At 39.6% G+C, this 20,289-nt stretch overlaps 2 protein-coding genes across 2 annotated transcripts in view; one reads left to right on the forward strand and one right to left on the reverse strand.

Annotated features, from left to right (window-relative positions):
• SPATA6L (spermatogenesis associated 6 like) overlaps positions 1-16,690 on the reverse strand; it is a 96,212-nt gene extending 79,522 nt beyond the window's left edge. The window contains exons 1-3 of the mRNA XM_043977506.1: positions 16,553-16,690; positions 9,357-9,494; positions 3,807-3,855 (exon numbers count right to left, since the gene is read on the reverse strand). Of these exons, the coding sequence (XP_043833441.1) occupies positions 3,807-3,855; positions 9,357-9,494; positions 16,553-16,591 (226 nt within the window). The 5' untranslated portion in view covers positions 16,592-16,690. The remainder of the gene's footprint in view (positions 1-3,806; positions 3,856-9,356; positions 9,495-16,552) is intronic.
• Positions 11,686-15,346, forward strand: PLPP6 (phospholipid phosphatase 6). The gene has a single exon (XM_043977507.1). The coding sequence runs from the start codon at positions 11,690-11,692 to the stop codon at positions 12,668-12,670; it is 981 nt and encodes a 326-aa protein (XP_043833442.1). The 5' UTR covers positions 11,686-11,689; the 3' UTR covers positions 12,671-15,346.
• Positions 16,691-20,289: the final 3,599 nt, after the last annotated feature.

Here is a 20,289-nt window from a genome sequence, read left to right on the forward strand (position 1 = left end):
TGCCTCACAGGATTATTGTGAGAATCAAGTGAAATGCCATGTGTAAAGTGCTAGCTATTATTATCATTATTACTAAAATGAAGAATTCTTCATCTTTTTTGTGCATCGTGGGCCTCTTTAAAAGTCTAGTGAAGGGGCGGCTAGGTGGCGCAGTGGATAGAGCACCGGCCCTGGATTCAGGAGTACCTGAGTTCAAATCCGGCCTCAGACACTTAACACTTACTAGCTGTGTGACCCTGGGCAAGTCACTTAACCCCAATTGCCTCACTAAAAAAAAAAAAAAGTCTAGTGAAAGCTATGGATCCCTTCTCAAAATAATAAAAAATAAAATAAAACATATGATCTACAAGAAACCATTTATATTAAAATGCAGTTATTTTTTTAAAGTTCATGGAATTCAGGTTAAAAATCTCTGGTTCACTAGATGATCTCCAAGGACTCTTCAATTCTAAATCCTAGGATCTTAAGAGCATAGCTATTATCTCCCCCAACTAGAGTGTAAACTCCTTAAGGGAAGACATCTGGTCTTCTCGGTATCTTCCAGGTCACCTAGCCCAGAGTAAACTGATCAATAAGTATCTGTTGATTTGCCACTTAAATGGTTCTCGACAGATCTTTTGGGACAAGTACTTTTAAAGAAAAGGACTTTTCCAGCTCAGGCTATTGATGTAATAAATCAAAGGTGATTGTAAGCAAGTGAAGAATTAAGGTTCAGAACCCAGAAAGCTGAATTTTAGTTCTGACTCTGCCATTAAAAAGCTATATGAAGGTGCAGCTAGGTGGCGCAGTGGATAGAGCACGGGCCCTGGATTCAGGAGGACCTGAGTTCAAATCTGGCCTCAGACACTTAACACTTATTGGCTGTGTGACCCTGGGCAAGTCACTTAACCCCAACTGCCTTACCAAAAAAAAAAAAAAAGAAAAGAAAAGAAACATTTATTGGATGACTATTTTGTGCAATGTAGTTTTCAAAGCCTTAGGGATATACTGAAGAAGAAACAAACAACTGGAACTACCCCTTATTCATTATCACCACCACTACCATTATCCCTACCTGCCCTCAAGAAGTTTAAAGTCTAACAGGAGAAACATAAAATCTATAAAACTAAGTATGCCAACTGGTAGAATAAGGAGAAACTTCATGGGGGAGGTGGCCTGAAGCATACCTTGAAAAAAAAAGTTAAGAATGGTCTAAGTTCCAGGAATGTGGAATGGTCTATCAAAATGTACAGAGGCTTGATTATAGCTCTAGAGAAAGAAGGAATCTCATATGTCATCTAGTCCAAACCCTTTATTTTACAAATGGAGAGACTGAGCCCCAAAGAGTTTAAGTTGCTTTGTCCAAAGTCACACAGGTACCAAGTAGCAGAGCTAGAATTCAAATTCAGATCCAGTGACTCCAAATTTAGCTCTCCAAGTTTAGTATACTATGCTGATTCCCTGGGAGAAGACAGCAAATGTTCAGGGAATAGGTAGTCATCTGATTTAACTGGAATTTAGACTATATGAAGAGAAGTGATGCAAAATAAAACTGGTTAAGGTAGGTTGAAGGAGGTAGACTGAAGAGTACATAAATTTCAAAATGAGGGAATTGGGTTGTTGTGTTGGTGGTTTATCCTTCATTTTCGAAGAGGAGCAATAACATCACAGGAGATGTCCTGACTTGCAAGTCAGTTGAATTTAAGTGAGGCAGGGTTGCACAAGGTTGTCTGCCTCACTCTCCTCCAAAGTCATTGAAGTCCAACGGCAAGACAAAAGTCAAGATGACTAATGATGGCCCAGGATGCAGTGGATGATCTTGGTGTCTTTGATGTCTGACCAAGCTCTATATACTCCACAGTGCCTGCTTCAGCTGCCTTCATGGCAAACTGTTCTCATCTGCCCATTCCACCAGGGGAAGTCTTCACATGCTTGGAGTAGCTATCTCCCTACTCACCAATGGGTTTGAAGCCTCTCAATTATCCTCAACTTTGTTTAGCCCATCTGCTGAGATAGTTTTACTAGGGTCTAACCACTGCACATACTAGAGTTTCTTGGAGCCACAGGTGAAAAGTGGGCACAGGGTGAAGATGCACACCAAAGGTGAACAAGCAGCACTGAAAAGGGCTTGACAAGTCCTTACTCCAGAAGTGCTAGTTCTCCTTGAACACCCCACATGCCCTGGAAGTTGGGTAAAATGATCTTTAAAGACTTTCCCAACCCTGAATATCCTGTGGGGTCCTTATTATTGGAGGTCTTCATGTGGAGCTGGATAAACACCTGTCAGATGCATAATAAGGCATGAATTGGAGTAGATGGCCTTTGAGATCCCTCTAACTCCCAGGTTTTATGATTCTAAAAACCCTGAGTGTGCTAGGGCTATTTGATCTCTTTAATTCAACTCAACAAAAAAGTATTAAGCACTTACTAAATTGCCACTGGCCCAACTTGCACCTCAGGGCTGTGCCCAACATTAATCCAGGCTGAATCTAAGTTCCATATGTCTGATCCACCTCTCTTTCTTTTGGAAAATGGAGAAAGAAGGAAAAGACCCATTACAGTATTTATGATTGTTTCCAGTATTCCCCTTAACTACAACTTCCAGGAACCAACTTAACCTACTTATCTCTCACTGTAATCCAGAGAGGCTCTTGGGTCATGTCTTTGGTGACCAGACTTTGTGGGTAAGCAAAGATAATAATATTTTTTCAAAACATACAGCTGCAAAAGATTTAATGTATATCTGTCCCAAGTTTAAAGACCTCCAGAAGGCGACAAAAGATGACAATAATTAATTGTGAAGAGGGGACTCGAGCAGAGTAGATTCTTGTTTTTTAGGCAATGTTTAGATGACAAACTTGATATGTTAAGACTGGCCCAATACTTTCAGTTGTCTTTACAATATCTGTCCAAATCAGCCCTTATTTTTCAGTCCCTCATTTCTTCCAGTTAAATGCAACTTTCTTCCTAGCAGATCTCATGTTGGCTAAGCCCAGGGAATGGTTTCTGAGCCATTAGGAAATTCTTAAGGAACTTCTGACTGGGAAAGAGTTTGCCTCAGAACCAGTGTCCTTGCTCTTGCTGTCCTTTGCCCATCATCCAGATTCTGGTACTGTTGCTTGGACTAATCTGGGTATCTGAACCTGATTTGTTCTCTCCTCTTACTTCTTTGGATTTTCTGCTTCTTGCCTGCCTGCCTGCCTGCCTCATTGGCTGGCTTTTAGTGCAATGTCTTGCCTTGCCCTTCATCATCTGAATTTCTGTTTCCTAACTGCTTCCATGGTTTCATTCCAGAGCCTGGTCATAACCTATATCGTGCGTGTGCCCCTATTCCACACTTCTCATCTGACTCCAAACCCCCAACTCCACCTTACTCACAAGTTCCTAAGTACTTCTAAGGGTCTAAAATATGTCTGTGCCTACTCTTTTACCTTGCTTCTCCACTGCTGGTTTTAGTACTCCTTGTTCCATTTCCCATCCTACGTCTATATTCTCTTGCTACCCAATGTCCAAAAGCAAAAAGCATCTATAGGTTGGTCACCTGCTAATTCCATACTGCTCCCTAGACATAGGAGGAGGAAAGGAAACTCTGTCACCAAAGAATTAAGGCAGAAATAGCCTCAGAATGTGACGGAGAATCTTCTTATTCCACTGAATTAATATTTCATCTTTTATACAAGGTTCTGTAAAAGAAACCCAAGAATGAGAGCCAGATTTTACACCCACAGCCTTGAATATAAATATAAGATAAATCTCCTTTTAGATAGTGGCAAAATTTCACATTCATAAATTAACACACTTTTAAAACAATTTTTAATAATACATACTTTCTAGAAGCTCCGCTACAGCAGCTGGATCAAGTGCATTTATAAATATCTAGAGAGAAAAACAGAATGGGTTCATAGTCAAGTACTCATATAAATTACAGATTGCAATCTTCCAAATTCTAGAACTGTAGATCTTACTACTCAAAAAGCAATAATAGACCATTGTGAGTACAACTAGGTTTTGAAGTTGTCTACTTTTGAAATCGTCACTTTATTATATGAATCATTGCATTGGTCTCAGTCAAGAAAGCCTGAACTAGATAATTGAGCCTAACATGCACTTTTAAAAATTCAACTTGACCTAATCTTACTTTTTGATTGACAAAACTATCCAGCTCAGAACCAGATACAAATATGTAGGTAAATCCAATCAAGAGCCTCATTAGAGTATCTTTAAAAGTGTTCTGCTTACAGTAGGTATTCCATAAATATTGATTCCTATGACTTTTTTATGCAACTAAATAATCTTAAAAACAAAGGGAAAGAAACTTTTTAAAAGCCTTACTTATGCCCACTACTATTAGTATTCCTATAGCCACAAAATTAGGTTATCAATGATAATCATAAAAGTTGCTGAAATTTAAAGTTTACAGTGACTATACAGACATTTGATCATCACAGTAACCCTCTGCAGTTGTTCCCATCTAGTACAATATCTAACCTCCAGGAAAGAAAAAATACACATTTGTACCATGAAGCATTTGAGAAATTATTCAGGAATAATCTGGCTACATTGCCCAATCTACCCAATGGGAAGGGTATGGTGTTTGGCTCGCATATATCTAATTCCTTAATTTTATCATCTATTTAAATAAGACTATCTAGTCAAATAGTGTTATTTAATGCTACCATCGTAACTTTGCTACAAATGAAGAATGAGGCATAGACTAAAATAGTAACTTATTCAATCCCCCAAATTCACCTCCTCCTTAATGATCTGAATTCTTTTTATTAATTTCTTTGTTTATTGTGGGGCAATGAGGGTTAAATGACTTGCCCAGGGTCACACAGCTAGTAAGTGTCAAGTGTCTGAAGTCAGATTTGAACTCCTATCCTCCTGAATCCAGGGCTGATGCTTTATCCATGCCACCTAGCTGTCCCATGATCCCAATTCTTTAAGAAAATGTGGTTGATGGGTTTTTTAATCTGAATGACCTGGGAAATTGCACGCTGACCTTTACAAATAAAGATACAGCCCAAATGTTCTCTATGAATGTTCCTGAGATCATGCTATTATAAGTCTTGCCCAACACAGAGGTTCACCTCCTCATAAAGTAGAAAAGATGAACAATTTATGTATAAAAGATCCAATTCTACAGAAGAGTTTCTTCTGTCTTATTTAGAAAAAACTAAGGAGGAGAAACTATTTTATGAGATAGGAGATCAAAAGAACCTGAACTTTGAAGGAAAAGCAAATTAAAAGCCTTGAAAAAAGCTGAGACAGCTGTTTCCTAAAATATCCTTGTATTTCAAAGAGAAATTTTTCAGAATTTCAAAATAAAGTCATCAATGTTTTTTAATAAAGTTTAAAAGACATTTCTCATTCACTATATAGTGAGTTCACCTGCTGACTGTTCATGGCTTTAGAATTCTTACAAAAGGACTATAATGTTTTCTGTTTTTAAAAAATCGGAAGTTCATCAAAACGGAGTTCGGGGGGGGGATCCTTGAAAAGTAACTACATGAATACATTATCTACATTCTGTACCTCCTAGTTAAGTGATGTTTGAGAAAATTTCTTTCACTACTGGGCCAGCAAATACTATTATGTAACAAATGAATCCAAAACAGGGAAGAATTTCAAAGTCCGCTACTTGGAGTTGTTGTGGTACTATGTCCTATGTTTAAATGAAAAGTTATTGCTCACCACAACCCATCACAACATACAATGTAATTGTACTCATTTTGCTCCTTAAATCCTTCTCTCAGAAGCTTGACAACACAAGCAAGAGGATTAACATCCAAATATACAGCAAGAAATGTATCCAAGGGTCCAAGATAGCTTCTTGTAAGCCTACCCATAGCTGTTAAGTGAGAAAATTTGTTTATTTTGAAAATAAAGATTATTTTACATAACTGTGTTGAGAACAGACTAATGAGTTGATTATTATGTTCCCACTCAAAGCAAATAAATTCTACTATAGTTAGAAAAAACTTAATTTATTAAGTGGCAACTGAATAATCTAAAAGCATCTCTTTATAGATCTACTTAAATGCCTTCATCTCAGAAATTATTTGTATCATTAAACTTATCACTAAATATTGGCTAAACTCAAAATAAAATCATTCAAAAAAAATACTGATACATGCTGATAAATAACAACTATTGTAGGTTACATTCAAATTTTACACAAACTAGTTTTAGTGGGGGAAATTAGCATGTACAAAATAACAATATGGCATTTCATTTCCACATACTTTACCAAAAGGCCCCAAAACAAACCAGTTCAAAATAGGAAAGATCATCAATGTCAGAGCATTTGCCTAGTATTCAGTCTCTGATGTGGTACCAGTGATAATTCTGTATTTTGGAGAAAAGTCTCAGAAGGTCAAATATGTATCCTAAATGTTCCTGATTCTGCACCTTAAAAATATATCAAGGAGCAGGGGCAGCTAGGTGGCACAGTGGATAGAGCACTGACCCTGGAGTCAGAAGGACCCGAGTTCAAATCCGGCCTCAGACACTTGACACTTACTAGCTGTGTGACCCTGGGCAAGTCACTTAACCCCAATTGCCTCACTAAAAAAAAAAAAATTGAAGTTATAGTCATAGAATCTTTAGACTGAAATTCATTTAGTCCAGAAATTTCATGAATACTTTTTGCCAGGGTCTACACATTTCTAGTGTCCTAGAAATCCAATCCTCTTTCAGAAATTAGAGTTTACCTCCAATTAATTATCTCAACATAAAAGTAATCATCTACTCAAAAGAAAAGAGGAAAATAAATAGAAGTGTATAAAAGATTGTAGGATAGATAAGCAAAAAAATTATTATGGGAAATAACAAAAGAGTAATAGCTGGTATTTATGTGGTGCTTTAAGTTTTATAAACAACTTTAAATACATTATTATTTTCTAAACCTCACAACAACCCTGTGTAATGATAGTTCAAGGGATGTCATTCCCATTTTACAGATGAGGGAAGTGGCCAGTAAAAAAGTAGAAACAGAACTTGAATTCTGTTCCCTATTCCCTCTTTTTTTTTTAAATAAAGCAATCATTCTTTGGGGTAGGGGAGGCAATTGGGGTTAAGTGACTTGCCCAAGGTCACATTGCTCTTGTTGTTTGTCCTTCATTCTGGAAGAGGACCATGACTTGCACTGAATTGGATTTAAGTGAAGGAGGGCTGTGCAAGGTTACCAACCTCACTCTCTCCTCCAGAGTCATCTGGGTCCAGTGGCAAGATATACAGCAAGACAAATGGAGATGGCCCCAGATGTTTAAGGCAATTGGGGTTATGTGACTTGCCCAGAGTCACACAGCTAGTAAGTGTCTGAGGTGACATTTGAACTCAGGTCCTAAAGACTCCACCATGCCACCTAACTGCCATATATATGTGTGTGTATGTATATGCATATATGTGCATGTATGTATAATGCTCTCCACACACACACACACACACACTCACACATATATATAATGCAATCATTCTTTTTTCCCCTTCAGTGATCAAACAGATGGAGAGAGAATGATCAGAATAAGAGATGGAATATAAACATACTAAAACCTACATACAAATACAAAGAAAGACAGGGAACACAAAGCAACAAGAAGACAAAGAGAAATACAATGACCTTTAAAAATTAAAAAGAATTAAATAAAGGACAAAAAGCAATAAACAAAGTGATAATATAAACAAATAAAGGGTCTAAAACAGGGGAGAAAATCCAGCAGCCCAAAAAACCAACAGAATGGAGTTTTCGATGTAGCCGAGAAGTCCCAGAATTATTGCCCCACAGTAGGTGTTGCTCATGGAGCTGCTTTGATGTAATATATTAATTTGAATATCAATATTTTCCAAAGACATTTGTGATTTTCAATCCATTTAAATATGTTCCTGATTGAATCTATCATTTCCTACTGTGCTTGCACAAAACAAGTACATCCCCCTAGGATTCTGAGTCCCACATAGACTGCATTTGCCCTTTCATTCTATTTGTTTCTGGGCATTTCTTCAATTTACCAAAGTCACTATGAAAACATCGAATATAATGGCCAGCTGTCCTGAAGAAAATCATGCTTTTTGTCTCAGAGCAACAAATCCACGGTTGAGTACATCTTCAAATCCATTAAAACTAATTCCAAGAGATTATGCATTCTTTTGCTATTGTACCAGAAGGTTTATTCTGTGAAATAATGTTTCAATACCTCGAGGATAAGTGATTTCAGTATTCATTCTATGGAAGTATATCACAACCCTTTATTAATTACTATGGCCACAAAGCTATCACCTGATGACCATCTTCCCTTCAAGGAGAGCCTCTCTGAGCTGGTCCTGGTGCAGGGAGGCCCAAAGTTCAAACCATTCAAACCAGAGATTGCACATAGACTAACATGGTTTTTTTCTTTCTGGGTTTTTTTTTTTTTTTTTGGTGGGGCAATGAGAGTTAAATGACTTGCCCAGGGTCACACAGCTAGTAAGTGTCAAGTGTCTGAAGCCGGATTTGAACTCAGGTACTCCTGAATCCAGGGCCGGTGCTTTATCCACTGCACCACCTAGCTGCCCCGACTGACATAGTTTTTGAGAATGCAGGGTCACCTCCACACCATGATGAACCAATGGAGTAGAACTTTATTGGAATAGTCTGCCAACTGCTGTTAGAAATCAGCAGGTTATTAATTGGAGTTCATTAATATTTTATATATAAGTTAACACTGTAATAGAATCAGATTTGCAAGAGAACTTGGACTCTCTAAATAAGAAGTCTTGTCTTTCACAGGCCAGGCTCTCAATTTTCATCAAGATGTTTGATAACTGATTTGGTGAAATCCTTACCCCACCCTGTAAAAATTTTATTTCTAGATTTTAAAAAGGTCATTTGAGGATAATTGCTTTTATAACATTCATTTAATTACTTGTAGCACTTCAATGTATTTAGAAAAACAAAGCATGGTCTAGTTAGAAAATGTAATCGAAGTTCCAGAAACAGAAAATAGTAACTTGTGGCAATAACTTCATAAGATTACTTGGGATGCAAAACCAGACCCTCTCCCCTCCCCCAATCATGAGATAGTAACCTTTTTTCAGTTTTTTTATAATATTTCCCTAAAATACGTGTAAAAACAATTTTTGGGGTTTTTTTTGTTTTTTTGTTTTGTTTTGCGGGGCAATGGGGGTTAAGTGACTTGCCCAAGGTCACACAGAAAACAATTTTTTAATATTTTTTAAAGTTTTGAGTTCCAATTTCTATCCCTCTCTTCCTTCTTCCCTCCTCTTCCCTCTTCCCTAAAGTGGTAAGCAATCAGATATAGGATATATATGGGCAATCAAAAGAATTTATGTGAAAGGTGATCACAAAGAGATGCCAAGCTGAGAAAATAAAGTTTTACCTTATCAAACTTCATAACCTCGTGAATCATAAGGGGGAACACTGCAGGAAAGCATTTTGTCTCCCTGTATTGATCAAGGATGCAGACACTGAGTAAAAGTCCTTTCTTCTCTGGAAGAAACACACCTGGACAGGTGATCTTAAAAGGAAAGAAAACAATGATAAAGATCAAAGAACCTCCTGTTTCTCTGCTAAGATTCACTTGCCAGAGTGACAATGCATTTTTTCTAATAGCCCTACTCAAAAAGGATTATCAAATGGTGAAAGAATATAAACAGAAAAACCATATAAGAAAAAACCAAATTGTTATAGCATTGAAAACTAGAAGGAATTTTAGAAATTATGTATCAAGGAAGGGGAGTGGTTTAATGATCTTCTAAAGTCCTTCCAGCTGTACATCTATGATCCCCTCTTCTAGCCTGACCCCCTCGTTTTACAAATGAAGAAATTGAGGCTAAAATAAGGTGACTTTTCTAGAGTGCAGAGGTGAGGATATAATATGAGGGTAAGGATTCAAATCAAAATCTTTTGACTTTAAATCCAATGTTCTTCCCTCTCTACCTGTTGACAAATAAATACTCACTTGAAAAAGTTACCAACTTCAATGAAAATTATCACATTCAATTCAGCCAATATATTCTAAGCACATAATTGTCATTGCACTCAGTTCTGGGTGCTAGACAAAAATCAAAACAGTTACTGTCCACCCCAAAGGATCTTAACTTCTTTGTACACTACAGGAAATGCAAATAAAATCTACCTCAGAGCCATTAAAATGGAAAAACAAAACTTAAAATTACAAGATTCAGCGCTAGCTAAGTCATGGATAACGAGAAATATACAATGCTGATGGAATTGCAATATGATATAAGATTCTTTGGACAGCGTCTATCAGCACAAAGCAAATATCATAAAAATTACCCTATGCTGGTTATTCAATAATCCTATTACTTAGAAATATATCCTGAGAATATTGTCAAAAGTGTGGGGGGGTGTAATTGGTTTAAATACATCTATGGGCAGCATTTTTTTTAAGTAAAAACCATATAAAGTCTAGTAGTTGAAGACTGGCTCCAATTATAATATAACCATGCTATATAATACGATAATGTGAGTAAGATTGTTAGGTATGTATAATATAAAGAAATATGGAAAATATATTAGAATAATTCTGAGAAAACAAAGTCTAACCAGAAGAACAGAGTATACACTAACAATGACTATGATGATTTCATAAAGGAAAATCCCCATGAGAAAACATCCTTCACCAAAAGCAGGTAGGGTCACTGACTGCTCTGCCCTTGTACAGTTGTCTGGAACACTGAGAGAGGTTAGGTGACTTGCCCATCCATGCTCATGCAACCTGTTTGGCTCAGAAGTGAGAGGAATCCAAGTCATTCTGCCTGAGGCCAGATCTATATCCACTTTGACAGATTTGTCTCTCAACTAAAACTATAGAAAAGGGAAAATGTAGGCAAAAGTAATAAAAGATGAACAGATAAAAGGAAAGTTAAAGGGAGATTCAAGGGAAGTAACTGATAAGTTGATCTAAGCATTTTATAAGTGTAAATTTGTTGGTTTTTCAGTCGTGTCCGCCTTTTTGTAACCACCATTTGGGGTTTTCTTGGCAATGATCCTGCAGTGTTTTGCCATTTCCTTCTGGAACTCATTTTACAGATGAGAAAACTGAGGCAAACACAGTGGAGTGACTTGCCCAGGGTCACAGAGTTAAGTGTCAGAGGCCAAATTTGAATTCAGGAAAATGACTCTTTTGGACTCTAAGGCCCTGAACTCTATCCATTTTGCCACCTAGCTGTCCATATAAGTGTAAATACATTTATTCCAATGTAAGGAGTTGAATTCATTCTTTGTTGAACAAACGCATGGGCCTCCTGGGTACTGACCGCCATGAAAAGTGATGTAGACGTTTGGATAGCTTTGCTATAATAATTACTTGCTTTTGTTGGTGTTTCAACCTGTTTATACTAAAACAAATTTTCAGGACTAGCCTATCTTCCTAACAGGGGCAGGTAGGTGGTGCAGTGCATAGAGCACCAAGTATGGAGTCAGGAAGGTGTGAGTTCAAATTCAGCATCAGATACTTACTGTGTGGCCCTGGGCAAGCTGGAAAAGGAAATGGCAAACAACTCCGGTATCTTTGCCAAGAAAACCCGGAATGGGGCCGTGAAGAATCGGACGCGACTGAAACATCCGAACATCTTCCTCTAGGACCCAGAGCATCTTCAGCTCCATCACCACTCCGGGCTCCGCCCCTCACTCCGCCCCGCCCCTCTCGCGCCTTGGCTCCTCCAACTCGGAAGCGGAAGAAATCGAATGTTCGGGCACACCTCCTGCCCCACCGACACTGTCCGGGCTCTGCGGCCGAGCTCGCGGTCACGGGCTGCTGACATGTCCAGCCCCCGGAGAAGCGTGGACGGCCGCCCAGCGAGCGCGGGGGCGGGGGCGGGGACGGGCACGGGGGGCGGTGGCAGCCTCCCGGGCAGCCCCGCTCACGGGAGCCACGGCGGCGGCGGCAGGTTTGAGTTCCAGTCCCTGCTGAACAGCCGCGGCCCCGGCGCCGAGCCGAGCGCGGCGCGGCTCCGGGCCTCCGAGAGCCCGGTGCACCGGCGCGGCTCTTTCCCCTTGGCCGCGGCGGCCGCGCCGTCCCCGCCCCCGCCCCCTCTGCCCGAGGAGGACTGCATGAAGCTGAACCCTTCCTTCGTGGACATCGCCCTCCGCTCCTTGCTGGCCATTGACTTGTGGATGTCCAAGAGGCTGGGCGTGTGCGCCGGGGAGAAGTCGTCCTGGGGCAGCGCCAGGCCCCTCATGAAGCTGCTGGAGATCTCGGGCCACGGCATCCTGTGGCTGGCCGGCACCGCATACTGCCTGTACCGAAGTGACAGCTGGGCCGGCCGAGAGGTGCTGGTCAACCTGCTTTTCGCTCTGCTCCTGGACTTGGGCTTGGTGGCGCTGCTCAAAGGGCTCGTCAGGCGGCGAAGACCCTCGCACAACCAGATGGACATGTTTTTCACGTTCTCGGTGGACAAGTATTCCTTCCCCTCCGGCCACGCCACCAGGGCCGCCCTGGTGTCTCGGTTCATCTTGCACCACTTGGTGCTGGCCATTCCTCTGAGAGTGTTGATAGTGCTGTGGGCCTTCATCTTGGGCCTCTCCAGGGTCATGCTGGGAAGGCACAATGTCACAGACGTAGCTTTTGGATTTGTCTTTGGTTACATACAGTACAGTATAGTGGATTATTTTTGGCTGTCTCCCTTCAATGCCCCTGCTGTTTTTGCTCTGTGGAATCCCCAGTAAATAATTTGATTGTATATGGGACCAGAAGACATGAAGGCTTCCGGGATAAAAAGGACCAAAGATACACCAGCACTCATCTTGCTTAGCTCTTGTGGACATTTTGAACTTCCTTTGGAATTTGTCTAAATGGAAAGATGTAACCCCTGCCACCTTGATAATTGCTAGATTCGAGCATGTGCCAGCCGTAAGGTGAACACAGTCATATTAGGTAAATAAATATTTATATAGGGAGAATTAGACATATATAGATCTTCATTAACAACTCTGTCAGCAAGACAGTAGCAAAGGAACCAAGCAGTTTGTCTTACTGTAAGCTACTAATTTCTTTTTAAAGTTTACATCAGTGGATAATAAAATTCCAGGTATCACCCATACATGGGGGAAAAGAAGTGTTAACTAGATTCATATTTTGCATTATTAACATGCATTAAGGTGAACAACTCAGTAGTTTGCTGTTTTGTCCCATAGTAGATTTCAAACACTATTTTAAAAATATAAAACATAAATTCTACTGCTTTTATCTCAGAAAGTCTGGTGCTACAGATATGTAGATTTTTTAAATTTTAATTTATTCACTTTTAAGAACCTACACATGTTTTGGGGGCAGATTGGGGGGCACATTTCCATCTTTGCTGAAGCAGCAAATTAGGACATAGAGAAGAGATAACTCTATTCTTCCCCATCCAGTTAAAAAAAAGGATAAATATAATTTTTTCCATTCCTATCTAGTATTACCTGTTAGCATGTGAAAGTCCAATGGCTGAGAGAAACTCCAGAAATAGAATATACATTAATACTTAAAGAACCTGCTATTTCATCTGGGTGAATGTACCTTTCACCAAATGCAGACTGCAAGTCCTCCATGCCTTACTAGTGGTTTCATGACTTGCTGTGGATGAAAAAAAATCATCACCTGGTAGCTAGTCCTGTGATTATAAACTTCTCCAATTTAGCCGGGATGGTCCTTGGACCAAAAATGTCACCAAGCCTGTATGTGAAGCCTTTCCAGCTTGGTGGGATCTGTATTTGCAGAGCTTGCATTTCTTTTACTTAGCCTTCAAGAACTCAAGGTTCCCTCCACACCTTGGTGAGGTGCTGGAAAACACTTAAGTGGAGCATACAATATAAACAAAAAAAAAGGTGGGGGGGAGGAGCCTGAGAGTGTCCATTAGAAAGGCGTGAACAAAAAAAAAGTCGTGGGAGTAGGGTTGTCTTTCTGTTAGTTCTGTGGCAATTTTGCTGGGTATTTATGGGTAGCTGTTGAGTAGGTCAGATTCCTCAATTCTGTGATAGAAGATAGTAAAAATAAATCTCTTTGGTGGGCAGCTAGGTGGCGCAGTGGATAAAGCACCAGCCCTGGATTCAGGAGTACCTGAGTTCAAATCTGGCCTCAGACACTTGACACTTACTAGCTGTGTGACCCTGGGCAAGTCATTTAACCCCCATTGCCCCACCCCCACCCCCCAAAAAAATCTCTTTGAAAATAGTTCTTTAAAAGCCACTTGTTGGGAAAGGTCAATTAAAAAGTCGCCCACCTATGAGGGAACATTTTATCTGTTGGAGGGCAATTGAATTAAGCCATATATTACATGGACCACTGGTAAAAGGTATGTTGCCCATGACTAATAATCAGTAAAGGATAAAACTGCTGAAGGAGTGAGGAGAGTCCAGGACCAATCTTTTAAAAGTAACAATGCAAGTTTTCCCATGTACAACAAAAAAAACGTGTATTTTGTAATTTCTTATGTTGTATTTGGGTGATGTTTTTTGCCTATAATGATTGTAAGGGTAATGGAAGTTAAAACAATCAGATTCTCAAATATCAACATTCATCACTGTGAGCTCGCTGTTGTACCAGACACAATATATTATTACTGAATTTCTTTCATGTTGACTTGTTTCATTTAGAGAATTTCATCCAGGGTGCCTCCACAAATCATATTGCCAAAGACCACTTAATCCAGAATGCTTATCATTCCTCAGCCAGGAAAAAAAAGAAAGGAGGGCTGATTAAATTATTTAAATGATACTACCCTTAAGTTAGACAAGGAGTCAAACATTATAAAATTTGGTATTAGAATGTTATCAGTATTTGTAAATAGAAAATATTGTAACCAACAGTAATCCTTTTGCAGATGTGGTATTGAGTATCTGTAATCAGCTATACAGCAAATATTCTAGCGGGGTAGAAGAGTAAAATTCTTAATGGTAGGTGGCACTTAGAAGTTGGAACTACTCCTTGGGGATAAATGGAATCATTTTCATTTCACTTTAACCCAACACTGACAACCTCTTCATTTCCCCGAATCAACAGAGTGAACTTCCCCCATCTGTGACGTTTTAAATTATTTTGTTCCTTTTTACTTCTAAAGATTTCCTTTCATTACAGCAATGGTATGCCAGATGTTTAAAGTTATGAGACTCCTGTTCTTAGTCCCCAAATTAACTCCTAGGGGCATTAAGACAGGGAAATTTTGTTGAATGTTTATACCCCTGAGATTCACTTAATTAAATGGCATCTAAGTTTACTGATTCTTAGAGTACAGGCCTATTCTCCTCCTGATTGGGATTTGGTGCAGAACAATGCAAATGTAATAAGTAGTACTTTAGAATGTACCATAAATGTCTTTTTTTTTTGTAAAGGATTTCAATTTCAGAATCACAATAAAACCTAATCAGTGCTGTTAAACTTTGTTGCAATGTGCTTTTTATTTAGTTGAGAAGGGAGACTGATTTATCTTTTAGCTCCTTATAAAATGAGTGTCTTCATTCTTAAATTATTTTGAGATCTCACTGTTAAGTTGATACTTCCTCTAAAGGATATGTGAACAGCAAACTGAGCCAGATCTCCTACCTACCACTCCCTCAGATAGTGTTGTGTGTATAGAATACTGGACCTGAAATCAAAGGACCTGGATTCATATCCTGGCTCTTTCACATTTTCCCTGCTGTGATCTTTAACAGATATTTTAAGCTTTCTGTAAAATGAGAGGGTTGGACTAGATGTTTAAAGCCCATTCAGGCCCTATGTCTATGAACCTAAGGCCCACAATCACCTATTCTGCTGTGTGTGACCAGTCAGTAAGGACTACATTTTCCAGTCCTGCATGCATCTAAGTCCCTGCCCTTAGGAATGATCCTAATAGCTTGAAGCTAGAACTCTTCATCAGTCTGCCACTAAAAGAGGGGACACAACCGCTCTAAAGTAGTTTAGCCCTAACATTCTGAGTATTTGAGTCTAAGATTGGAGAGAGGAGTCAATGGGTGACCAGAGAGAAAAAGCACAACAACGATGTTTAGAGCATCCAGTTCAATGCCTTGTTAATACTTGCTGATTTTCGTGGGGCAGAGCAAGCCCTAGAGGAACTAGGTCAGAAGAAATTCAGCTAGTCTATATAGCAATGGAAACTTTTTACTTGGTGATTGTGCTAATTATACATGCCTTCTAGTGTTTATGTTAGGACTAAAAGAATACAAACACTACCCAAATATTAGTTTCTCCTTTAAGATGGTGCAATTGTAACTAAGTCCAAGGTTATTTTAAATGGATGAGCAGAAGGGATGGGGGGTTGGGAGGGAACAGGCACAGAGGATGAAACAAGTGGTCTCCAAGTAATGGGCCAGAGGACTAGCAGAACTCAAGTGGGAGGCAGGGTGTTAAAGAAGAGGGTGAAAATGTTCCAATATCAATGATCAATTAATAAGTTTGGGGACAGGGATTTGTTAAGTTGTGAGTGAACTCTGTTGACGGTGAGGATCAAGAATTTGGTTAGAAGCTAAGTGACAATCAACCCGTGGTTAAGAAGGGTGGGAACGGAGCCTACGACGTGAAATTAAGGGTTGTGAGCGAAAATAGGACAAAGATGGGTTGGTCTCCCTTACCGCGCGAATGTGCAGCTCCACTACCACTTCGAGGGGCATCTTTCCCAGCTGGGGCGGGAAGGGTTGGAAAGGGACCCTGCTGCGCCGGGCAGAGGAGCGGGGTTTCTTCCCCGGCCCTCCCGCCCCGACCCCTCTCCCGTGGTGAGAGCTGGAGCCTCTGCTGCCGCTGTTTCCCGCTGGGGAAAAGCGTCTCGTTGCCACGGAGACCGAAGCTTCCAAACTTCCACCGCTGGAACGTGGGAAGCCAGGAACGCCACGTGCATGCGCGAGCCCTTTGGCCCATGGTACTCACGGAAGGACGTGGCCTGGGTTCGGGTTCGGGTTCGGGTTCGGGTTCGGGTTCGGAGTATGTGCTCCCTGCTTGCGTAGCATGCTTGAGGCTTGCTAAGAGCCTTCTATTTCTCTCCCGCTGCTTTGACTTTATGTCCCAGAAGGGACATTTCTTCGCTACTGTCCTCTTTTCAGAGGACCTGCAAATGACCCTGGATCTGTTACAACGTAAGGGTGAGGATCCCAAGATTCGCAGCGAAATGGAATTTTGGAGGACAAATAATCCGATTTTACATACGGGGAAACCGAGGCCCAGGAAAGGGAAGTTTTATGTTCAAATCCACACTGGTGGTAGCAGTTGTGGTGATAGTGAATAGGTATAGTCGTAGCAATAACATTTCTCATTTGATATTCACAACAATGTTGTGAGGTGGGCACCATACGTTTTACTATCTCCACTTTATAAAGGTAAAAATCAGAGGCTTAGAGAGGTTACATTCCCATAGCCTCTGTGCTAGTGTTAAAAATGGTATTTGCCTGGGATAAAGAGGTGGTAGACTACAGGTGCAGAATCAGGCATACATCTACAGATATGGCCAATGTGTTGATTGATTTTGCTTAACTTATTTGTTACAAGGAAAGGTTGGAGGCATGGAGTCATTGGGAAGTGACAGAGCCGGGGGTGAGGGAAGCATCAATTAAAATAACTTTAAAATACTTATAACAGCTTTTTTGTGGGGGCAAAGAATTCGAAACTGAGGGAATAAATGAACAAATTGTGGTATGTGAATGTGATGTAATACTCTTGTGTTGTAAGAAACGATGGAGCTGATTTCAGTATAACCTGGGAAGACCTGTATGAACTGATGCAAAGTTTAGCATAACCAGGGGAACAATCTACACACTAATATCTGTATTTTAAAGACAATCAACTTTGAAAGAATTAGTAATTCTAATCAACGCAATTTCCCACCACAATCCCACCAAAGACTCATGATGAAACATGCTGTCCACTTACAGATAGAAAATTGATGGACTTAGAATACAAACTGAAGCATGATTTTTTTTTCTTAAGAAAAAACATTTTTTTTGGAACATGGCTAATGCAGAAATTTGTTTTGTATGACTACATATACTTTAACAGGTTTGTTTTTCTTGTCTTCTCATTGGATGGGGGAGGGAGAGGGGGAGTATTTAGAACTAAAGAAAAAAATTAAAAGTCTGCCATAAAAATTTTTTTTAAACCTTTTTAAAAAGAAGACCCAGATCTTCATGATTCCAGGTCTTTTCTTTGCTCTGTCCACTCAGTCTGAGACCCTGATTGAAGCCAGTGTCTTCTGTGAGCTTCTTGAAAGCAAGGACTGTTTTTTGTTGGGTTGGGTTTTTTTGTCTTTATATCACCAAATTTGACAAATGCTTGTTGACTTAACTGTTTCCAAATCCAGCGTTCTTTTACTGTTCCAAAGGACCAAGAAAGATTGCTTATATGAATGATTCAAATAATACTGGGGTGATTGCAAAAATGTTTAGGCACATAAGTTATATGCAAATACATTAAAAATACTTCCTAATCTTTTTCAACAAGGCATTTTGAAGTGAGCCTGCTAGCTTAGCTTTCACAGTCCAAAGTAAACAAAATTAGCCTGTAAGATTTCTCTTTATCTCACAGTAGTTAATATATTCTCCAGTGCCATGGTTACACTTTTAAAACAGGCAATGCTGAAATTTCAGGCCTAGGAAGAATAAGCCAGGGACTAGTTTTTTAAAGGGTAGGTAAATAGCATTTTTCCATTCACTGCAGTTGATGAGGACAGTAAAAGAGGGCTAGGAATGTCTGGCAGAACAAGAAGTAATAGTACCTGGAAAGGTCACAGACACTGAAATAAATCCCAAAATATGATTTTCTGAGTATATGGATTGGAAACATATGTCACAAATGCTGTTGTTATTAATCATCCATTAGGAGAGTCACTGGGAATGCAAGAAAGAACCTGGAACCAATGAAGGTTACAGAAGGAAAGGACATAGGAGATCATCTCATTTTACAGAAAAGGAAATTGAAGCCTAAAAAGGTAAAATGATTTGGTCAGTCCCCCACTACCTACCAACAGAGCCAGGATTAGAAGCTAGACCTCCTGACTCCCAGTTCATTGCGATTGACCCTACACAACTGTCTTCCTAAGAATTGCTTGCCAATTAAGAGAGAAAAAGGCAGGGTCCCTGGTTTCATGAAAATAATGTAAGGGTAGTTCCACAACAGGGAGAAGCAAATAGAAGTAACATTAGTGAGGAGGATCTTTTGTACCAAAGATGTAATAGTATTCTTTCCATCTACTTATCCACTTGAGTGCATATGTATTGTAGAGCTTAAGAAGGACAGTTATAGATAAACAAGATTATTTCAGAAAAACCTGGAAACATGTACATGAGCTAATGTATAGTGAAGTAAACAGAACCAGGAGAATGTTGTACACAGCAACAGCAATATTGTTCGATGAAGAATTGTAAATGACTTGACTATTCTCAGCAATACAATGATCCAAGACAAAAAAATAAAAAAACAAAAAGGGGCAGCTAGGTGGCACAGTGGATAAAGCACGGGCCCTGGATAAAGCATGGGCCCTGGATTCAGGAGGACCTGAGTTCAAATTCGACCTAAGACACTTGACACTTACTAGCTGTGTGACCCTGGGCAAGTCACTTAACCCTCATTGCCACACACACACACAAAATGACCCAAGACAATCCCAAAGGACTAACGATGAAGCATACTATCCACGTCCAAAGAAAGAACAAAAATTGATTGATCATAGACTGAAGCATGCTATTTTTCACTTTCTTTTTTCCCTTATATTTGAGTTTTCTTATACAAAATGACTAATATGGAAATATTTTACATAATTGCTAATGTATAACCAAATCTGATTGCTTGCTGCCTGAGGGAGGAGGGGGGAGGAGAGGGAAGGATAGAATTTGGAACTCAAAAGTTTTAAATAAAAATGTTAATTTTTTTTAAAAAGCACAGCTATAGAATTGAACCCCCTACAGGATGTTCCAACAGTCTTAGTGAAGTTTTAAGCTACTAAAAGCTTAAAAGAAATCTTTTAGTAATACAGATTAGCTACTAAAAAGCTTAAAACTACACTGAGATTGTCGGGATACCCTATTACTTGCTGAAAATGCAAGGCTGCAGAAACTACACTATAATCAAAAGCAGGCATTTGTTAGCTCTAGAGGGCTCTAAGATAATTATCAGGTAATGGTTAGCAATGAGCACTGGTTCTAAAGGTAGCCCAAAACCTTTGTGAAACAGAGGAGATCCTATATCTAGAGCAGGAGATGAAACATCTGACCAAAGTCTGACAGGAGAAAGAGCTACAAGCATGTGTGACCCTGGGCAAGTCACTTAACCCCAATTGCCTCACCAAAAAAAGAAGAAGAAGAAAAAGGAAAAAAAGAAGAGGCAC

The sequence above is a fragment of the Dromiciops gliroides genome, chromosome 1 (assembly GCF_019393635.1).
Source record: "Dromiciops gliroides isolate mDroGli1 chromosome 1, mDroGli1.pri, whole genome shotgun sequence".
Classification (NCBI taxonomy): domain Eukaryota; kingdom Metazoa; phylum Chordata; class Mammalia; order Microbiotheria; family Microbiotheriidae; genus Dromiciops; species Dromiciops gliroides.

Excerpts from the sequence above, each read along its gene's own strand:
- PLPP6 (XM_043977507.1), top strand. The coding sequence starts at position 11,690 with ATGTTCGGGCACACCTCCTGCCCCACCGACACTGTCCGGGCTCTGCGG.